This window comes from Lupinus angustifolius, chromosome LG13 (assembly GCF_001865875.1).
Source record: "Lupinus angustifolius cultivar Tanjil chromosome LG13, LupAngTanjil_v1.0, whole genome shotgun sequence".
NCBI lineage: Eukaryota > Viridiplantae > Streptophyta > Magnoliopsida > Fabales > Fabaceae > Lupinus > Lupinus angustifolius.
In genome coordinates this window covers 4,522,507-4,544,575 of record NC_032021.1, presented here as the reverse complement: position 1 = coordinate 4,544,575, position 22,069 = coordinate 4,522,507, and the positions used below count along the sequence as shown (strand labels likewise).

The 22,069-nt window shown below is 36.8% G+C and overlaps 2 protein-coding genes across 5 annotated transcripts; both read left to right on the top strand.

Moving 5' to 3' along the window:
• Positions 1,118–6,795, top strand: LOC109325777 (probable ubiquitin-conjugating enzyme E2 26). 4 transcript variants are annotated; one of them, XM_019558332.1, is made up of 8 exons: positions 1,118–1,306; positions 1,386–1,476; positions 2,910–3,051; positions 3,137–4,221; positions 4,303–4,366; positions 4,594–4,733; positions 4,825–5,136; positions 6,281–6,795. In XM_019558332.1, the coding sequence occupies exons 2-8, from the start codon at positions 1,387–1,389 to the stop codon at positions 6,584–6,586; spliced, it is 2,139 nt and encodes a 712-aa protein (XP_019413877.1). In that variant the 5' UTR covers positions 1,118–1,306; position 1,386; the 3' UTR covers positions 6,587–6,795. The 4 variants fall into 4 exon arrangements, with proteins under 4 accessions (XP_019413877.1, XP_019413879.1, XP_019413878.1 ...); XM_019558334.1 differs by having other exon boundaries at positions 1,118–1,476; positions 2,910–2,981; positions 3,139–4,221; XM_019558333.1 differs by having other exon boundaries at positions 1,118–1,476; positions 2,910–3,050; positions 3,139–4,221.
• On the top strand, positions 9,237–10,044 carry LOC109363212 (translation initiation factor IF-1, chloroplastic). Its single transcript, XM_019609388.1, has one exon. The coding sequence runs from the start codon at positions 9,332–9,334 to the stop codon at positions 9,776–9,778; it is 447 nt and encodes a 148-aa protein (XP_019464933.1). The 5' UTR covers positions 9,237–9,331; the 3' UTR covers positions 9,779–10,044.

The window sequence follows — 22,069 nt, the reverse complement described above, 5'->3', positions numbered from 1 at the left end:
ACAATATATAATTTAAGATTTCCATAAAATATTTTTTCTTATACATTTATGTCACTACTTTTAACTGTTATTTGTAAAATGAAAAGGCAATAAAAAATTGAAACCTATAATAACTTTTTAAATATTTGCATTTATTTACTTCCTTTTCTATATTATAAAGATTTAAATTATTTATCAGGTGACATTTTCTACTAAGATGATTAATTTAATCATTTTATAAAAAGTTGATTTTGTAAAATTCATGATGGAGCTAAAGCATAATAATAAGTAACAATCTCTCACATTATAAATAAAGAAGGGGAGAAATCAGTTTATTTCAAGAGTAAGTTTTTTAAACTTACTCCATATGCTAGTTATTAATTTTAGGGAAATCCAATGATTTAAATTAGTAAGTAGATCTAAACCATAAAATTGATAACTATGATAGAAGTAAGTTTAAAATTTTTATTATTAGAGTATGTTAATCCTCACTAATAAATTAATGAATAAAAACACTTTTGCTTGATTAATAAGTTGAAAGTGGGCGAATAAGATTGGTAAAGTAAAGTTAAGCTAGACATGCAGAGTTAGAAGCAACAAACATACTTATTTTTTAATTATTATAAGAAAATTCCATATCATTTAATACCTTTCTTATATCATTTTAAAGCTTTTAATTATGTCTATTTTTTATATTAAGACAATCAATTAAAAAATAATACTAAAATGAATCTAAAATTATAATCTTACAATATCTTAAAAGAATAAAAAAAGTAACTACTTGTATTCATAGTAATAATATAATGAATGATCTAAATATATTATACTAATCTAATAATATAAGAATTTGTTAGATTTGTGATTCTTATGAATGATACTTGAGATATAATAGGCATAGAAATCTAAAATGAATTAACTTCTTACCAAAAAAAGTAATAGATATAAATAGTAGTATAAAAAGATAATGTATTAAGGAGGGGTTCATAACTGTTGTATCATTTTTAAGTGTTAGAAAATGTGATTAGTTAGAATAATATTTAATAATTATAATTTAAATAATATTTTTTAAATCAAAAGAAGAGTATATGAAGTGATACAAAAGATGAGAAAATAAACGTGCCAAAGGGATAGTGACAGTGGTCGTAATAAATAGCTCAAAAACGTGGCCTTATTTCCTGAACAGATTAAAAACAAGGTTTTCATCGCAATCCATGATGATGATCACCATGACAAGGCGCGAAGCAATACCATGATAAATAACCTTTCTCCTTTCTCTTCACTCACAACAATAATCATATTTTTCCAAGTCACTTTCTCTTTATCTTTCGTAATTTTTCTTCACTTTCTTTCTTCACACGTGCATCAAAACACACATTTGTTCTCACTCTTTGTTCCTTGTGTTACAGAATGCATTCTGGGAGCACTTCTCATCACTTAGACCCTGATGTTATTGAAATTCCAACCCCAATTACTCACAACCCTGCTAAACAGAAAGAGGTATAATTGGTACTTGTTATTTTATCAATTTTTTTCATAAATTATGTGGTTTTGGTTTTATTTTTTTTCTTGCTGTCTCGTGAATCATATGCAAGGTGTTGAACTTGTGTTTTTTTTAATATGGGTTTTCGGAAATGATCGTTTTTTGGCTAATCCATTTTGATTTCGATTGACCCGTTTTTCAAGTGGTGTTTTTTGATGTTGTTGTCCCATTCATTTCGTGATAGCTTCTGAGGTTTGTTGCTTTACATCATGCTATGTGTTTTCTAAGTGTGCTGTTGATGTAGACGGATTTAATTTTGTAGTGTTCATTGAGGCTAGAGCCGATCAAAAAAGAAAATTGGCGAGGCTTGAATGTTTTGATTCCAACATTGTAAAATTTCAGTGTTTCTTCTTTGGAAACTGGCCAGCAAGGAAACAGGGACACTTCATAGAAGCCGCTGTCTCGGTTTCGCATCCAATATGTCCCATATCTTGGTTTCATGTCATGTATCTTGGTTTATGTCCGAAAGGTATCTTGGTTACGTGTTCGGCACGTATCTGTATTAGATACTCTGGGCCATATTTTATTGAACTTTATACTTCTTTTTTTGTATCCTGTGTATGTGTCTATCGTATCTGTACTTCCTTGCTGGCCAACTCTGGCTGTGGGCGTGTTTTGTTATATAATTTCTTTTATATCATTTTCACATTTATTTCGGGTCTTAGTTGTTGGTTACACTGTTTCTACCAAAAGTGATTGAAGTTTATGAAATTTTTATCTAATGGCTGAGATTTCAGTTTAGATTGGGAATTGGATACCACTGAAGGGGTGACCATGTTTTTGTCAAGTAATGCTACACATCCAAAAAAGTATTCAGTGTTTTTGACAGAACTCAGCTAAGCTAAATTTGTTTATTGGATGGAATAAGTAGAGAAGGGACTACTCGCCCATTTCACTCACTGATATTAATAGTATCAGTCATTGGATTGTGTCTGCATCCTGTGAAGTTTGTTTTTCCATTCCTGGTTGTTTTTTCCTGATATGGTTGTGTTTTCGAGTGAAGTTAGGGGACTAAAGTCCTTATTAGACTTTGCAAGAGATGCTGGGTCTTTTATCAGTACCCCACCCCCATAGATTTTGCTTCTTAATCGTCAATTGTATGTGTTTTCATCATAATGCAGGTGTATTTCATTATCTGACTGTATGTTTGAGTCCCTTGCAGTTCTCTGCTTTCTTTCCGAATTTTTATTAGGAGATATTGGATTTGACTTGATTATTGTTGATTATATTATAGTTTTATACCCGGCCTTGACATAAATCTCAAAAGCACAGTTTTGTTAAATTTAATTTGCCCCTGTATCTTTTTTCCTCCAAGATTCTATGACCTACCTACGAGTCTTTGTTTTTCTTAATCAGACCCATAAGTAAATTAATTGTTTTCACTTTTTAGGCCATATTTCATGATGTCATCGACGTTGACAACGATGATGACTCTGCGGGTTTAGTGTTAAATGGTGAAAAGGTTGGTATAAGTAACAAGGGGAAGAAAATTGAAGGTGTTCATGATGGTTATGGTGATCATCAAGTTATGGTTTGTGTAAACATTGTTTTTTTCCCTGCAGCTGAGTGATGTTATGGCATAAAGTATGACTGCAAAATTTTGATTGAAATTTTTTCAGGACATGTTTAATGAGATATTTCATCCGCCTGTTATGGAAAAATCTGAGCTAGGTAGCGGGATGGAGTCTTCCAATGGTTATACTTCAGCAGCGCATAATTTAAACAGTGTTGATGACCATGGTTCTGACCAATCATGTGATGAAGACGACTACAGTGATCTTTTTTCGGATGATTATATGGACGTAGATGATTATGCTTTATTACAGGCTCATTTTGATAATGTGGATATACCTCCTGGAATTGAGGCACCCATTCCTTGGTTGGCAGAGTATGATTTAGTTTCAAAGAAGACTGGTGGTAGCTCCTTGTATCCTCTGGGTCATATTCAGTCTGATGCTAAAAATGCTTGTGAAACAAACTTACCACAGATTCCGTGGTCATTAGAACCTACTTACCCTGTTGCCCAAGGACCTTCAGTGGGTAGTTCTAGTTTACAAATCAAAACGGACTCTATTGGTCATCCTTCCGAAATAGAGTTATCTTCTGCTCATTTTTTTTCTCAAACTGTCCCAAGTAGGAAGAAATCAGATGCCTATCAATGCAGGAGGCGTAAGTTTAAGTTTTCATTAGGAGAGTCTTCTAAACCTCATTTGCATTTGGGACCTTCTGAGGGTAAAAAGAAGCATAGTGTTTTGGATGCTTTGAATAGCGATGAACTTATATACAATTCGGAGACTATGAAGGTATATGGAGGTGTAACTCCATATTGGGGACAATCTGCAAGTGCAAAGAAGGCAGGTGGAAGTAGTGGTTCACATAATTCAAATTTCGTTGGACCTGAAATTGGGTCATTGTATCCTCCAGGAATTGAAGTAACAAATCCTTGGTGGTTTAAGAGCCCTCCTTATGTTAAGCCATTTACTAATTCTAATTTTTTCAATCATGCCCATCCTCCTCCTCCTGAGCAACTGTTTGATAATACATTGGTTCACAATGGATCTACTACTGATAATACTGTTGTGACAATCTCTGATGAAGCCAGAGATGAAATTCTGAGAAAATTCGGAAATTTTAAACAGTTTGACACTATTGAAGACACTTCAGACCATTACTTTGTTCATGTTGATTCTTCCGTGAAGCAGGTAACTTTGTTTTTTAAATGCATTTTGTTTTAGTTTTAATCTTAATTATTTTGGTTTATCATCAATTCAATTCTTGAACAGCATTCTAAGAATTGGGCTAAAAGAATCCAGGAAGAGTGGAAGTCATTGGAGAAGGATTTGCCTGGTGAGCTTGTTTGTTTAGTGCTCCTGTTACAAATTAGCTTTAGTATTTTCCTTATCAAATGGATTTCACAGTGCTTAATATTTTTTTCCAGTGTGACCAGATACTTGTTCTGTAACTTGAAGTTAGAAATAGTTGTAGATTTTGTTTTGAATATCATAATGTGCAACCTCCACAGGGTTTTTACATAATCTCTAACTGTTTCTTTGACTATCATTTATCTCCACCAGACTCAATATTTGTCCGAGTTTATGAATCAAGGATAGATATTTTGCGGGCTGTTATTATTGGAGCTGAGGGAACTCCTTATCATGATGGTCTTTTCTTTTTTGATGTTTTCTTCCCTAGTGCCTATCCTAATATTCCCCCGGTATGTGGTTAAGGATACTGTAGGACTAACATTATGTTCATGTTCACTCTATTTGCTTTCAAGTCTGACTCGAGATACATTTTCATGGCAGCATGTCCATTACAACTCTGGCGGCCTTCGGCTCAACCCAAATTTATATAATTGTGGCAAAGTATGCCTTAGTCTACTCAATACCTGGTCTGGCAGTAAGAATGAGAAGTGGCTTCCAGGTGTTTCAACTATTTTACAGGTTCTAGTCTCTATACAAGGTCTAATCTTGAATGCAAAGCCTTACTTTAATGAGCCTGGATTTGCACGTTCCAATGGTTCAGCAAGTGGTGAAACAAAGTCCCTGCGGTATAATGAGGATATATTTATCCTATCATTGAGAACAATGGTGTATATGATTAGGAATCCTCCAAAGGTTGGATTCTAGAACCCATATTTTGGTTCTTTATTTTTTAATATCTCAAACATGTTATATTGTTTTAAAAAGTGTGTTTTACCATGTTCATTCTTACCACCTCAAGGAAATTATGCATAGGCATGTGCCAGTTCTATTTGGCAAGCAATGGAGACAAATGAGAGAAGTAATAAACTGTATCTAATTTAGGAAGCAAGTGTCATTTAGAACAATAGTTATCAAATATAGGCAAATAGTTTCGAGGATTTCTTTTCAGTTATTTCTGAAGTAGTAGGGATGTAAGATATATTTACTTCCGTTAGTCTATAGTTGACATTTTGCCATTGACCATTGACTACATTTAGCTGCATTAATCAAGAGACTTTACGAATTAGTTAAACATACTGACTCAATCTTTGCAAAACTTTTGCTGACATGGTTTGTTGCTTTCTCATCAAGTCTAAAGTGGATTTTTTTAAATACAGTATCTCTATGCTTGCTACATTTAGCCTTTCCAAGGTCTTGGTTCTTTTGTGTGTTGTGGACCTTGAACTACTATTTACTATTTCAAATCATCAATAGTGAAGCATCCTTTGTTTGATAAACTCCTATACTCATCAACTTAGACACACTTCCTGCTACTGGAATGTGTCATCACGTAGTGAAAATCAATACTACATGCATTGCATTAGTGAAAATCCATACTACATGCATTGCATTAGTTTTATTGCACATGGTCTTTCGTCTTTGTGAAGAACTCGGAACATCAATAGTTAAATGCATATTCATCAACAAATGTACATATCTAACAACAGCATACACATAATCACTTAATCTTTACCTTAAAACTACATGGAATTTGTTTCTTATCAATCTTCTATTAGTTGGCTTGTTCCCACTTCAGGTTATTGTATCTTTTAAACATTGACCCTCCCTGCAGAAAAGGGTCGAAGGGCTTGCTATAACTTAGAATATGTTATGAAATATTTTCACCCCAGTATGAATAAAGTGTTAGTTTAGTGTGTTTTAGGCATTTGAATGAAGAACAAGACAAGTGCTAGAATGTGCAAGTAGCTTATAATTTTGATTCTGTAATTATTGCCTAAACTCGTAACTGCCTTCTGTTTAAAAAATTTGACTGTTACAGATAATTTTTTGGTTTCAGAATTTTGAGGAATTTGTTGCCGGCCACTTCTGCAGCCGCGCACATGATATTCTGATAGCGTGTAAAGCATATATGGATGGAGCTCAAGTTGGCTGTTTGGTCAAAGGCGGAGTTCAGGATGTTGATCAGGGTGACAGGAGCTGCTCGAAGCTGTTCAAGAATTCTTTAGCTATGTATGTGAATATGCTTGTTAGAGAGTTTGCGAGAACCGGAGCTAAGGACTGTGACAAATTCTTGTCTCCTTTAACAACAGCCGGAAACAAGCCACTGGGTCAATTGCCTGAGGCTGCTGCTACATTTTCTTGATGAACCCAATTTTGAGACTTGATACAAAAGGCTCATAATAATTAATTTATTACAGTTACAAGCAGGTTTATGTTTTATATTACATAGCTGAACTCTTGTTATAGACTATCTTATTTTCATGAACAGTGCCTGCACATAATTCTTGATAATATATGTAGTTGCAGATGAATATATAATGCGCTGTTAGGATGACATAAGATCCATGGTGATATTATCAGGTAAGATCGTCGATTTTACATTTTTGAAGCCCCTAGCGATCAGATCACACATCAAAATCGTACAGAGATGCACTCGGTTGGATCCATGTGGAAATCGCAAAAATGCTGAAATCATGTGATTTCCCTTGATTCAGCATTTCTTCTTTTTCGGGTTTTACCCGTTTCGTTGTAAATGGGTTCGTCCCGTATTATGTCCAAAGCTTCAACTTCTCCCATAAAACCTAAACGAATCTGGATACTTGATGAGAGCGGCATAGTGGACAACTGTTGGCTAAGGCGACGGTGAGACAGGTGGTGGTAATGGTGACTACAAGATTTGAGGGTTTAAGCCTTCTTCCTCTTTCAAGATACTCCTTTGTTTCACTATCGTTTTTGTGCCGCCACATCAGTGAAGTCTATACCCACAACCTCTATTATATCTTCTGTATTGTATTCTCTTCACCCAGCTACCATGACTTCACCCTTGTGTTCTATTTTTTGTTTTGTTTTTGAAACCTTCGTATTTAAGTTTATATTGACCCATAGTTCAAAATTATACATGGTAAAATGGGCCGCCCGACTTGTTTCAATTGCGCCCACAAATGTCCGTAAAAATTTAAGCGGATGCGGGCATGTCCATATTGGCTTAATGGATAAAATTCAATATCCTGCCCGTTTTAAAACGGGCTAACGGATGGTCCGCGGGCATCGTGAATGATTAAAAAGTAAAAGAATTCACATAAAATCATATTACATCATAACTTTTTTGAAATTTTCTTACTTTTTTTCTTCTTAGATTATGTTTATGGGTCACTGTTGGTCGCCCGCATTGCCTAATGCCTGTGGGCTTAGCGAGCATAACTGGCTGAATGAAACTGGTAAATGGGCAAAATTTGTATACACTATTGCAAAAAAATAGAGGTTATACAGGTTTAAAATCTAATAACAGGTTTCTTTATCGGTGCTTTCATATATGACAAGATAATTGGAACGTGGATAATACAATTTTTCAATATAAATAAATATTTAGAAACCCAAATATTTAATATTGTCCTATTTTCTAATTTATCCATTTTATATATTCTTCAATGAATTTTTATTTTTATGTATGTATGTATATGCTTATTTTCTTAATATTTGGTAGGATCGTAGGAGCTGTTTTACAATAACACATTTTATATGCTTATTTATCTCTTTCAATTTTACGAATGATTTTGATATTGTTAAATGTCAACCTTACATATTATTTTAGGTATGTGTTTAGTTGCTTGTTAAAGTCTTGCTTGTCCCCCATTTCTTGCATAGGTAAACAAGTTTATTGTGTCATTGTAATGATGAGATGGTTGATGAGTGATTAAGCTTATATGTGGAGCTTTGTCGGTTGATAATTAGTATTTCTAAATCCTCATTTCATTAAAAACAAAAGGATTTTATTTTTGCATCTTATTTTTCATTTTAAAAAAATAATATTTTGAAGAGTATAGTAATACTTTGCTTTTCTAAAAACAATATTTAAAAAAAATAAATCTTTCACTAAATTACAAAAATTATGTTAGGTAGTCATTTTTCTTGACTTTAAAAAAACTATAACATTACAGTTTATCCTCCTAACTCCTTTTGAAAATATCAACAAGTTATAGTTTTAATTGATGGACATATAATGTATGAGGGAAAAATAAATGTTGCATATAAACTATAAAATAACTTATAAAATGGAGTATTAGAAACCTCTAATTGGTTTTTTTTTAGAGTTAGCATTGACAATATGGAATTAAGCGAAAAGACTAAGAATATGTTGATCTAGTGGTGTAAGGCTCATTGAATTCCCAAAGTCAATAGTTTGATTCCTATAAGCGTGATAGTACCAAAAAAGCAAGCAAACGCCCCTTATAATTACCACTCATCCTAACTTGATTATTTGAAAAGTATAATTATCTTTCTTTTGTGAAAGGGGCTAATTTTTATATCAGGAAGAAAGTTATTTTTCCAAAGGTAATCGTTTAGTAAAAATATTAAGAAGATTGATGTCATTTCTTAAAGCAGAGTAATGTGAATGTTAGTTATCATAGTGTTAATTACATTTGCCGATTAAAAAGAATAGTGTTAATCACATCTACCGTAAGATAACAAAAAAATTACATTTACCCTAAGACATTTCCTTAAATTTTGTAGGAGTTGTATTAATGAGTGGGTAAGGAATACAAATAAAAGTTTCAGGATTAAGAATTTAATTACAAGACCAAAACATTATTATCCCTTATAAAATTATTTTTTAAAGTATATTTATGAGTTAGATTTTATAAGAAAACTAAGAAAAATAGACATTATGGAATACTTGTGAGATGATAATGAATTCTTTTATTTTCCCTTATTCACCTTTAAAACTCAAAATCGCAATCCGACCCGGAACCTTACTTGAACAATTTTGGGCAATTTAAAAGATATTGATTTGGCAGAGTTCCTTAGTTCCCTGGCGAAACCTTATCCCTCCAAAATCCCATTTTCCCAACCACAACATCAAATCCCAATCACTTCACAATTCACAGAAATGTTCACCTCATCTTCTTTCCCATTCCACACTCCAATCCTCAACAATCCCCATCCCCATCACCACAATCATCTTCTCCTCCCTCTTTCATCAACTCTCACCTTCCACCACTCTCACACCCTTTCCTTTCTCCACCCTCTTCCAACCCCTCCGGCCACCACCCTCATCCTCCGCGCCAAGCCTCCAACCACCGATAAATCCAGCGAGCAGAAATGGGTCCACGAAGGCCTTATCACTGAATCTCTCCCCAACGGTATGTTCCGTGTTCGTCTCGATAACCAAGACCTTATCCTCGGTTATGTCTCTGGAAAAATCAGAAAGAACTTTGTTCGGATTTTGCCTGGTGATAGAGTCAAAGTTGAGGTTAGTCGCTATGATTCTTCCAAAGGACGCATTGTTTATAGAATCCGTAACACGAGCAGTGGTGGTGGCGGTAGCACTTCCTAGCTTTAGGTATGCGCTTGAGGTGTTTGTGAAAATGACTCAAACAAATTGTCTCTTGCTTTTTTTGAATTCCAAGGTGGGGTCTTTTTATTTGTTTTTTGGGGTATGTAGGATTCTGAGGAGGTTTTAAGGTAACGGAGACTTTGTTTTGTTTTATTTTTCAAGCTCCTTTGAATAGAAAAAGTATCAACTCCAGGTACATGGTTGTTGTATAAAGAATGCTGCTTCTATTATTTGCAATTATTTATTTCAGTTTCACCTTTTTATTATTGGAATAATGCTTGTTACACTGTTTTTTTGCCACTACATCACTTTATTTCAGATTTATGTGAGGGAATTGTAAGTATGCAAAGAAGATAGACCAGCTATAACTACTAACCAAACAATGAAAACTGAAATGTGAAGTAGTAATATTTATATATTGGAACTAACTAATTATCGTTGTAATGGTTGTTCTTGTAGTGACTATTGAGTGTACTTGATTTTAACTATTTTCGGTGCCATTGGGTGCATGTTTAATTTTACTTTTAAAACTTACTATTTTATTCTATGTTCAATTTTATTTTTGGTGCCATTAACTGCATTGATTTATCTGTGTCCTCTTGCATTTTGGTTGGCTTTGAGGAACTCTTAGTTGGTTGTTACATGTTAAGATTTGCCAGTGAGATGATGAGTTAGTTGGTAGTTAAGTAGTTTATGATTTTCTTTGTGGGTGATCTAGGTTGGAAAAAATGAATCTAGTAATGATAAAATAAATTGACAACCTTCTTCATTGATCTTTTTTAGAACATGATTTTCTGTCAAGTAGAAAGTAGTGTGATGGTCCATTTATAATTTTATATTGAAGAACAAGCACAGCTATGCTATTCCGAACCTTTTTTCTGAACGAAGTCATATTCTTCAACCCATTTACTTGACACTCCCTATCTGATGTGTGCCTCCGAACCAACTAAATTTTGGAGCTATATTCAAAAAGTTCTACATCAAAATGGCCTTCACAGCTAACTGTGGAGCAAAATTAACTACAGGTCTTCAGCTTTTATAAAGCATGGGTCTAAAATCTAAATAAATGAAATAGCCTCAATGATGACGCTGAAAGAACAATAAAAATAGTGATTGCAATGAGCACCGATAGGTACGGGTAATAGCTAATAGAAATTATGAAACACCAAGAAGGATCCTTGCTAAAACAATCACAAGAACTAAGGAAATAATAAGAGAAAAATTATACTGAAAAATACTTCATTAATTCTGGTAGCTGCTGTAGTAGATATTAATAGCAACATATGAAATTAGGGCAACATTGTTCCTGGGCTGTTCACTCAGAAGCCCAATATTCCTAAGAAATTACCAACATAAAATAATAACATAAGAAATTAGAAAGCTAATTATAATTTGCCAGCCAAGTGTGTTTCTTCTTCACCTTGTTGGGCCTGGAGTTGTGACTGGTCGTGGGGCCTAGTGTGGAAATCCCATCATTCCACACCTCTTCAAGTGTGACCTTGTCCCCAAGGAGTCAGCTTTTTCTGCATTGTTGTATTATCCAAGGGTCCTAATTCAATTGTTGTATCCAACAACGCCACAAATAGGGGTTTTTTTTTAATGAGTGATAGAGGCATGTGAAAGCCCTCTTCTTTGGCCTTCACCCTATTAGACAGATTCCCGTGTTGAGTTAAGTACTCCTCTCGGTACTTACTCTTGAATTCCTCTTCTCCTTTCAATAATCTTTCTCTTAAGATTTCAGGAACACCCTTTTTAGCCGTGTTCATTTCTAAAGAGATATCTTGATTTTGGAGAGTTTCATCTTGTGAGAGTACCCGTATGTCCTCCTCTGGAAGAGTTACCCTTGAACCGTGGGGGTCTCCATGGAATCTCCTGAACATTGACACATGGAAAACCAGATGGATCTTGGTCGTCTCCGATAAAGTGAGTTCATAGGCAACAGGACCGATGCACCTTTTGATCTGAAACGGCCCAAAGAATCGTTTGCACAACTTAGTGGATGTGCGGTTTGCTATAGATTGTTGTATATAGGGTTGGAGTTTCAACAATACCCACTCGCTAGGAAGAATGGTAATATCATTTCGACCCGAATCTGCTTGTTGTTTCGATCGCTGTTGTGCATGGCGAAAATTTTGTTTCAACTGTGTTAACGCCTCTGTTCTTGTGAGCAGAGTATCTTGGACAGCCGTGTTGGAGGAACACCCATTGAGATAATCACAAATACTTGGTGGTGTACGACCATCGAGTGCTTCGAATTGGGACACATGCAAGGAGGAGTGGGTACTAGTATTGTACCAGTATTCGGCTAAGGCCAAGTGGGTGTGCCACTTTTTCGGGTGAGATCCCGAAAAACATCGAAGATAAGTTTGGAGGCAACAGTTGACATCCTCTGTCTGTCCATGAGACTGTCGGTAATAAGTTGTGCTATAACAGAGTTTTGTCCCTAAGAGTCGAAAAAGTTCCTTCCAGAACTTGCTCAAGAAAAGCTTATCTCGGTCTGAAACTATGGGCTTAGGGACACCATGTAGTCGGCATATCTCAGTCAAAAATCACCTGGCCAATACCTCTACAGTGAACTTTTTTGGCATCGCAATAAAGTGAGTATATTTTGTTAGCCTATCAACGACCACCCAAATGACGGTGTGACCCTGTGATGGAGGTAAGTTAGTTATAAAGTCCATTGATAACTCTTCCCAGACTTTATCTGAAATACTTAGTGGCTGAAGTAATCCATTGCTTTTTTTGGCAGGTATTTGTTATATTGGCATGTTGCTCAACTTCAGATATACAATTTCAAATCCTTGGCTGCCCCGGGCCAGTGACAAGCGGTTGTGAGCCGAGCTAAAGAAGGTTTAAATTTGGAATGTCCCGCACTTGGTGATTCATGGAATTCTCGAATCAAAGTGGAATGGAGGTCCTGGAATTCGGGTATGTAAATTCGATTCCGATAGAATAGAATACCTTGGGAAATGTGGAATTCTTGTGTGGAAACATGTGATTCATGAATGTGCAACAACTGTTTGCCGGCAGGTGTTGAATAAAATGACCATAGAGTAACAATGATTTTTGGCATGGGAGATGAGATGGCCAACAGGACAGACGACTCTTCACTGTGATAACGGCTCAGGGCATTGGCCACTCGATTGGAGGTACTTGGTTGATACTTAATCTCATAGTCAAACCCAATTTATTTAGTAGCCCATTTTTGTTGCTTTGGGGTGTGTAACCCTTGTGCCATCAAATGTTTGATACTATGTTGATATGTAATTATAATAAAATGTCTTTCAATGAGATACTGACGCTATTTTTTTACAGATTCAATTACGACGTACATTTCGCGGACATAAGCCGAGGCGTTTTGCATACGGAAAGACATCTTCTTACTGAAGAAGGCTTGTGGATGTCCCTCTGAGATAGGACTACGCCAATAGCTACCGCTGAAGCATATGTTTCCACTACAAACTATTTAGTGAAATTCGATAGTTGTAATACTGGGGTGGTAGTCATAGAGCTATTTAGTTGTGTAAAGGCCTGCTGTGCCACTATACTCCATATAAACTGTTGAACTCGAAGTAAATCGGTGAGCGGAGCGGCGAGAGTAGCATAAATTTTGACAAACTTTCGGTAAAATTCTGTCAAGCCCAAGAAACCTCTTAGGGTTGTTAGAGACCGTGGCTCTGGCCAAGCTGTCATGACAAGTATTTTCTCTAGGTCTGGTTGGACTCCAATTGCAGAAATAATGTGACCAAGATAACTAACCAAATTAACTCCAAAGGAACACTTGGATAATTTTGCATAAAACCGGTTATAAAGTAATAGGTCCAAAACCAGCTTCAAATGAACTTGATGGTCTTTTAATGATGAACTGTAAATAAGTATGTCATCAAAGAACACCAGTATAAAACGCCTTAGATAAGTTCGGAGGAGGTCATTCATTGCTGCTTGAAAAGTGGCAGGGGCATTAGTCAGCCCAAACGACATGACCAGGAACTCATAATGACCATCACAAGTACGAAAAGCAGTCTTGTGGGTATCTTCGCTCTGCACACGAATTTGATGGTACCCTGAGCACAAATCAATTTAAGAAAAACAAGTAGCTCCTCCAAGTTCATCCAGTAATTCATCACTTGTTGGGATTGGACAACGATCTCGCACTGTAATGTTGTTGAGAGCGTGATAATCCACACAAAATCACTAAGTGTCATCCTTCTTCTTTACCAAAAGTACTGGGGGAAGAAAATGGACTAGTGCTAGGGATAATGATCCCATCTGTAAGCATTTTCTTTATCATTGTAGTCATTTCTTCCTTTTGAGAATGTGGGTATCGGCAGGGCTTCAGTGAGATTGGGCTAGAGTTAGGAATGAGTGGAATGTGATGGTCATGTGGTCCTTTTAGGAGTAGGGTTTCAGGGTTTTGAAATATGGTTTTGTAGATTGTGAGAATGGTTTGTATTTCGGAAGGGATGGGTGAGGCTTGTTGTGTATGGTTATGGTTCGTTTCTGGTAAGGCTAGAAATGTAACAGTATGAAAAGAGACAACTGCATCCATGTGGATTAGTCGAGAAAGGTGATTGTAGGTGGAGAGAGTTGGTGTAGTTGAGGGATCGCCTTGTAAGGTAATTGTGTTGTCTCCAACATGAAAGGTCATAGAGGGAATTGCAAAATCTAAGGTAACCGGTCCGAGTGTGCGTAGCTATTCAATTCCAAGAACCACATATGCGCCTTTAATCGATAGTAGATAAAAAGGTATATGGAATAACTGATTTTGTAAAATGATAGGAGTGTCCAAACATAAGCTCGCACAAAAAATGTGTGCCCCATTACCAACCATAACTCGAAATTTAGGGGTTGGGGAGATAGGCAAGCAGAGATGTTCGACCAATCTGGGCAGAATGACATTATGGGAACTGCCCGTGTCTACCAAGACTATTACAGTATGTCCAGCAATAAGGCCTTGGAATCTCAATGTTTTGGGAGATGGGGGTCCCTCTAATGCTTGTTCGGAAAGTTGGAAGTGAATTAGGTCCTCCGAGATAGCTTGTGTGTCCTCCTCAGTAAGGGGCAACTCTGGTGGTGTGTCATCGGTTTTAGTGAAAAAATCCGGCACCCGAAGAAGTAGGAATTGTTTAGGTTGGCATTTGTGACCAGCTTGGTATTTTTCATCACAATTGAAACAAAGTCCTTGTGCTATTCTTTCTTGCATTTGGGCTAGAGTTAGGCAACGAGTTTGGGGGTAATGATGTCTATTCTTTCTTGCAAAGGGTGGGTTTGGGGGTTATGATGGGTAGTGTTTGGAGGTGTTTGGGTTGGGTAGCAGATCTGGAATGGTGGGTTGTGTTGTATCTGGGTTGCCTTTGGAAAGTGGATTTAGAGTCTTTAATTTTGGATTCAACTAATTTAGCTAAACCCAAGGCTTCCTCAATATGGCGTGGGCGAAGGATTGCAAGTTCACGCCTAATTTCAGTGTGAAGACCAGAAATGAAACAATTTAGGATTACCTCAGGGGAAAGTCCCCATATGCGGTTGCACAACTTCTCGAAGTGTTGCTAGTAATCTTCCACTGTATTGATTTGGCGGAGCTTGAACAATTCTGCTTGATGATTTTCATAGGACGATGGGCCAAAACGGGTCTCAAGGGACCTTGTGAAACTTTCCCAGTCACTTATTAAAGCATTATGAAATGCTCATTTAAACCAGCTCAATGCATCGACTTTCATGTAGAAAGAAATAAAATGAATCTTTGGTCTGGGGGCACTTGGTAAAGGTGAAAAGATTGTTCTACTTGGAAAAGTCAGTCCAGAGGTTCAGAACCATCAAAAGAAGCCAGTTGCAGTTTCGGTGGTCTCGGTTGGTTAGGGTTACTTGTTAGGGAAATTGGGTTTGGGTGTGGGTAAAAGTGGTGAGGGTTAAAGAAGGGTGGGACATGGGTATTATAAGGGGGAAATAATGATGGTAGTTGGGATGGAATAGGAAATGGGGGCATGGTGATGTGCTGTGTAGTAGGTTATAATGGGTTAGGGTTGGAAATATGTGAGGAAGATGGTAGATGAGGTGGATATGGTGGTTGGGGGTGGGTCGGTGGGATAGTGATACCTGTTAATTTGTCTGTGATGGGTCGTAGTGCATCCGCAATAACTTCATGTCTAACATCTTGTTGCTCCTTGTGTTCTTGCAATTTTTCTGCAAAAATTTGAAGTAACGTCTCATCAATGTCTTTGTTGGAAGTTTTGGGAGGCATAGTACAGAATGAAAGCACCAATAATAGGAATTAAGAAACACCTAGAAGGATCCTTGCTAAAACAGTCACAAGAACTAAGGAAATAATAAGAGAAAAATTATACTGGAAAATACTTCATTAATTCTGGCAGCTGCTGCTGCAAATATTAATAACAACTATGAAATTAGGGCACCATTGTTCATGGGCTATTCACTCGGAAGCCCAATATTCCTAAGAAATTACCAACATAAAATAATAACAGAAGAAATTAGAAAGCTAATTATAATCTACCAGCTAAGTGGGTTTCTTCTTCACCCTGTTGGCCTGGAGTTGTGACTGGTCGTGGGGCCCAGTGTGGAAATCCCATTAATAGCTAACCATTACCCGTTTTGCATATTGGAAAATTACCTATACCCGAATGAGTATGCGCTTGCAGGTTTTCTACTGGTTTTTATGGGTTTCTGCATTATTGTGGAATAGACCAAAAAATATCAATCTTACCTTGTAGAATAGAACCAGAGCTGTTCTAAAAGAGGTGGAGAAAAAATGTATGCCTTATTCATCACTTTGAAATCAAGAGTCTGACTCCAAGAACAAAGCGAAGATATTTGGCATAAGATAATAACAATTGTAGAGAAAACTGAACAAAATATAGTCATATTAAGGTGAGAAGGTGGTTAATATATTGGACATTGGTAGTGGTTATATATGATTATATAGTTTTTTATAGAAATTAAAAATTGCTGAAAATTGTAAAATTGTACTATGGTGGTAGTTACACAATGTTTTCTCTTTATATAGTATTAGCGTGTTGACAGACACTTCATGTCTGGTGACCCACATTCTTATTTCCTAGTATTAAATATTTAAGAGAATCATATTATATTTTTTGTGATAAAAGAAATATGAAAATGAGTTGTAATTCTTTTAAAAACTATATTGATAATATAATATTTTTAGGTATGTAACTTTCTCTAACTCCTATTAATATTTTTTATTATGTATAAAAATATTGTAATAATAGTTAATTAGAAGGGTAAAATAAGCAATAAGAAATTGCACCATATTATGTAGTTATAAGATATTTTGGCTTTATATATAGTATAGATATATTATATATATTATGGATATAGATAGAAGTATAAATGTATATATACACTTCAAGTTTTTATTCCCTAACAAATTATGTGTTTTTTTGTTATATATATCCCACAATTTCTTTCTTTTAGTCCATTACATTTTAAAATGAGAAGGGATTCATTTACTCCATGAATAAGTAGAAAAAATTTACTTAACATCATAGTCATTCGTTTTTGGCAAATAAGATGGTTTGAATTAGTGAGTAGATCTAAATCATTAGATTTCTCAAGAATAGATTGCTAAGATGTAGATTAAGTTTTTCCACTAACTCTTGAAGTAAGTAGATCTCCTATCTTTTAAAATATTTAATTTTAGTTTTTGTAGTCTGTTAAAAGATATATCAACCCTCTTTTAAAATATTTAATTTTAGTTTTTGTAGTCTCTTAAAAGATATATCAACCATATCACTAACCATATGTCCTGCAGTACCTATGAGCATGAATACTCCATGCCTGCCAGTATATGATATTGCAGGATGTATGGTTAGTGATTGGGTTGATATATCCTTTTAACAGATTACAAAAACTAAAATTAAATATTTTAAAAGAGAGGAGATCTACTTACTTCAAGAATCAGTGGAAAAACTTAATCTATATCTTAGCCATCTATTCTTGAGAAATCTAATGATTTAGATCTACTCACTAATTCAAATAAGTTTTTTCTACTTAGTCATGGAGTAAATGAATCCCTTCCCATTTTAAAAAATTACCAACATAAAATAATAACATAAGAAATTAGAAAGCTAATTATAATTTGCCAGCCAAGTGTGTTTCTTCTTCACCTTGTTGGGCCTGGAGTTGTGACTGGTCGTGGGGCCTAGTGTGGAAATCCCATCATTCCACACCTCTTCAAGTGTGACCTTGTCCCCAAGGAGTCAGCTTTTTCTGCATTGTTGTATTATCCAAGGGTCCTAATTCAATTGTTGTATCCAACAACGCCACAAATAGGGGTTTTTTTTTAATGAGTGATAGAGGCATGTGAAAGCCCTCTTCTTTGGCCTTCACCCTATTAGACAGATTCCCGTGTTGAGTTAAGTACTCCTCTCGGTACTTACTCTTGAATTCCTCTTCTCCTTTCAATAATCTTTCTCTTAAGATTTCAGGAACACCCTTTTTAGCCGTGTTCATTTCTAAAGAGATATCTTGATTTTGGAGAGTTTCATCTTGTGAGAGTACCCGTATGTCCTCCTCTGGAAGAGTTACCCTTGAACCGTGGGGGTCTCCATGGAATCTCCTGAACATTGACACATGGAAAACCAGATGGATCTTGGTCGTCTCCGATAAAGTGAGTTCATAGGCAACAGGACCGATGCACCTTTTGATCTGAAACGGCCCAAAGAATCGTTTGCACAACTTAGTGGATGTGCGGTTTGCTATAGATTGTTGTATATAGGGTTGGAGTTTCAACAATACCCACTCGCTAGGAAGAATGGTAATATCATTTCGACCCGAATCTGCTTGTTGTTTCGATCGCTGTTGTGCATGGCGAAAATTTTGTTTCAACTGTGTTAACGCCTCTGTTCTTGTGAGCAGAGTATCTTGGACAGCCGTGTTGGAGGAACACCCATTGAGATAATCACAAATACTTGGTGGTGTACGACCATCGAGTGCTTCGAATTGGGACACATGCAAGGAGGAGTGGGTACTAGTATTGTACCAGTATTCGGCTAAGGCCAAGTGGGTGTGCCACTTTTTCGGGTGAGATCCCGAAAAACATCGAAGATAAGTTTGGAGGCAACAGTTGACATCCTCTGTCTGTCCATGAGACTGTCGGTAATAAGTTGTGCTATAACAGAGTTTTGTCCCTAAGAGTCGAAAAAGTTCCTTCCAGAACTTGCTCAAGAAAAGCTTATCTCGGTCTGAAACTATGGGCTTAGGGACACCATGTAGTCGGCATATCTCAGTCAAAAATCACCTGGCCAATACCTCTACAGTGAACTTTTTTGGCATCGCAATAAAGTGAGTATATTTTGTTAGCCTATCAACGACCACCCAAATGACGGTGTGACCCTGTGATGGAGGTAAGTTAGTTATAAAGTCCATTGATAACTCTTCCCAGACTTTATCTGAAATACTTAGTGGCTGAAGTAATCCATTGCTTTTTTTGGCAGGTATTTGTTATATTGGCATGTTGCTCAACTTCAGATATACAATTTCAAATCCTTGGCTGCCCCGGGCCAGTGACAAGCGGTTGTGAGCCGAGCTAAAGAAGGTTTAAATTTGGAATGTCCCGCACTTGGTGATTCATGGAATTCTCGAATCAAAGTGGAATGGAGGTCCTGGAATTCGGGTATGTAAATTCGATTCCGATAGAATAGAATACCTTGGGAAATGTGGAATTCTTGTGTGGAAACATGTGATTCATGAATGTGCAACAACTGTTTGCCGGCAGGTGTTGAATAAAATGACCATAGAGTAACAATGATTTTTGGCATGGGAGATGAGATGGCCAACAGGACAGACGACTCTTCACTGTGATAACGGCTCAGGGCATTGGCCACTCGATTGGAGGTACTTGGTTGATACTTAATCTCATAGTCAAACCCAATTTATTTAGTAGCCCATTTTTGTTGCTTTGGGGTGTGTAACCCTTGTGCCATCAAATGTTTGATACTATGTTGATATGTAATTATAATAAAATGTCTTTCAATGAGATACTGACGCTATTTTTTTACAGATTCAATTACGACGTACATTTCGCGGACATAAGCCGAGGCGTTTTGCATACGGAAAGACATCTTCTTACTGAAGAAGGCTTGTGGATGTCCCTCTGAGATAGGACTACGCCAATAGCTACCGCTGAAGCATATGTTTCCACTACAAACTATTTAGTGAAATTCGATAGTTGTAATACTGGGGTGGTAGTCATAGAGCTATTTAGTTGTGTAAAGGCCTGCTGTGCCACTATACTCCATATAAACTGTTGAACTCGAAGTAAATCGGTGAGCGGAGCGGCGAGAGTAGCATAAATTTTGACAAACTTTCGGTAAAATTCTGTCAAGCCCAAGAAACCTCTTAGGGTTGTTAGAGACCGTGGCTCTGGCCAAGCTGTCATGACAAGTATTTTCTCTAGGTCTGGTTGGACTCCAATTGCAGAAATAATGTGACCAAGATAACTAACCAAATTAACTCCAAAGGAACACTTGGATAATTTTGCATAAAACCGGTTATAAAGTAATAGGTCCAAAACCAGCTTCAAATGAACTTGATGGTCTTTTAATGATGAACTGTAAATAAGTATGTCATCAAAGAACACCAGTATAAAACGCCTTAGATAAGTTCGGAGGAGGTCATTCATTGCTGCTTGAAAAGTGGCAGGGGCATTAGTCAGCCCAAACGACATGACCAGGAACTCATAATGACCATCACAAGTACGAAAAGCAGTCTTGTGGGTATCTTCGCTCTGCACACGAATTTGATGGTACCCTGAGCACAAATCAATTTAAGAAAAACAAGTAGCTCCTCCAAGTTCATCCAGTAATTCATCACTTGTTGGGATTGGACAACGATCTCGCACTGTAATGTTGTTGAGAGCGTGATAATCCACACAAAATCACTAAGTGTCATCCTTCTTCTTTACCAAAAGTACTGGGGGAAGAAAATGGACTAGTGCTAGGGATAATGATCCCATCTGTAAGCATTTTCTTTATCATTGTAGTCATTTCTTCCTTTTGAGAATGTGGGTATCGGCAGGGCTTCAGTGAGATTGGGCTAGAGTTAGGAATGAGTGGAATGTGATGGTCATGTGGTCCTTTTAGGAGTAGGGTTTCAGGGTTTTGAAATATGGTTTTGTAGATTGTGAGAATGGTTTGTATTTCGGAAGGGATGGGTGAGGCTTGTTGTGTATGGTTATGGTTCGTTTCTGGTAAGGCTAGAAATGTAACAGTATGAAAAGAGACAACTGCATCCATGTGGATTAGTCGAGAAAGGTGATTGTAGGTGGAGAGAGTTGGTGTAGTTGAGGGATCGCCTTGTAAGGTAATTGTGTTGTCTCCAACATGAAAGGTCATAGAGGGAATTGCAAAATCTAAGGTAACCGGTCCGAGTGTGCGTAGCTATTCAATTCCAAGAACCACATATGCGCCTTTAATCGATAGTAGATAAAAAGGTATATGGAATAACTGATTTTGTAAAATGATAGGAGTGTCCAAACATAAGCTCGCACAAAAAATGTGTGCCCCATTACCAACCATAACTCGAAATTTAGGGGTTGGGGAGATAGGCAAGCAGAGATGTTCGACCAATCTGGGCAGAATGACATTATGGGAACTGCCCGTGTCTACCAAGACTATTACAGTATGTCCAGCAATAAGGCCTTGGAATCTCAATGTTTTGGGAGATGGGGGTCCCTCTAATGCTTGTTCGGAAAGTTGGAAGTGAATTAGGTCCTCCGAGATAGCTTGTGTGTCCTCCTCAGTAAGGGGCAACTCTGGTGGTGTGTCATCGGTTTTAGTGAAAAAATCCGGCACCCGAAGAAGTAGGAATTGTTTAGGTTGGCATTTGTGACCAGCTTGGTATTTTTCATCACAATTGAAACAAAGTCCTTGTGCTATTCTTTCTTGCATTTGGGCTAGAGTTAGGCAACGAGTTTGGGGGTAATGATGTCTATTCTTTCTTGCAAAGGGTGGGTTTGGGGGTTATGATGGGTAGTGTTTGGAGGTGTTTGGGTTGGGTAGCAGATCTGGAATGGTGGGTTGTGTTGTATCTGGGTTGCCTTTGGAAAGTGGATTTAGAGTCTTTAATTTTGGATTCAACTAATTTAGCTAAACCCAAGGCTTCCTCAATATGGCGTGGGCGAAGGATTGCAAGTTCACGCCTAATTTCAGTGTGAAGACCAGAAATGAAACAATTTAGGATTACCTCAGGGGAAAGTCCCCATATGCGGTTGCACAACTTCTCGAAGTGTTGCTAGTAATCTTCCACTGTATTGATTTG

Excerpts from the sequence above, each read along its gene's own strand:
- LOC109325777 (XM_019558332.1), top strand. The coding sequence starts at position 1,387 with ATGCATTCTGGGAGCACTTCTCATCACTTAGACCCTGATGTTATTGAA. Across the intron at positions 3,052-3,136 it reads TGGTGATCATCAAGTTATGG|AGGACATGTTTAATGAGATA; the intron begins TTTGTGTAAACA and ends TGAAATTTTTTC. Across the intron at positions 4,367-4,593 it reads ATTGGAGAAGGATTTGCCTG|ACTCAATATTTGTCCGAGTT; the intron begins GTGAGCTTGTTT and ends TATCTCCACCAG.
- LOC109363212 (XM_019609388.1), top strand. The coding sequence starts at position 9,332 with ATGTTCACCTCATCTTCTTTCCCATTCCACACTCCAATCCTCAACAAT.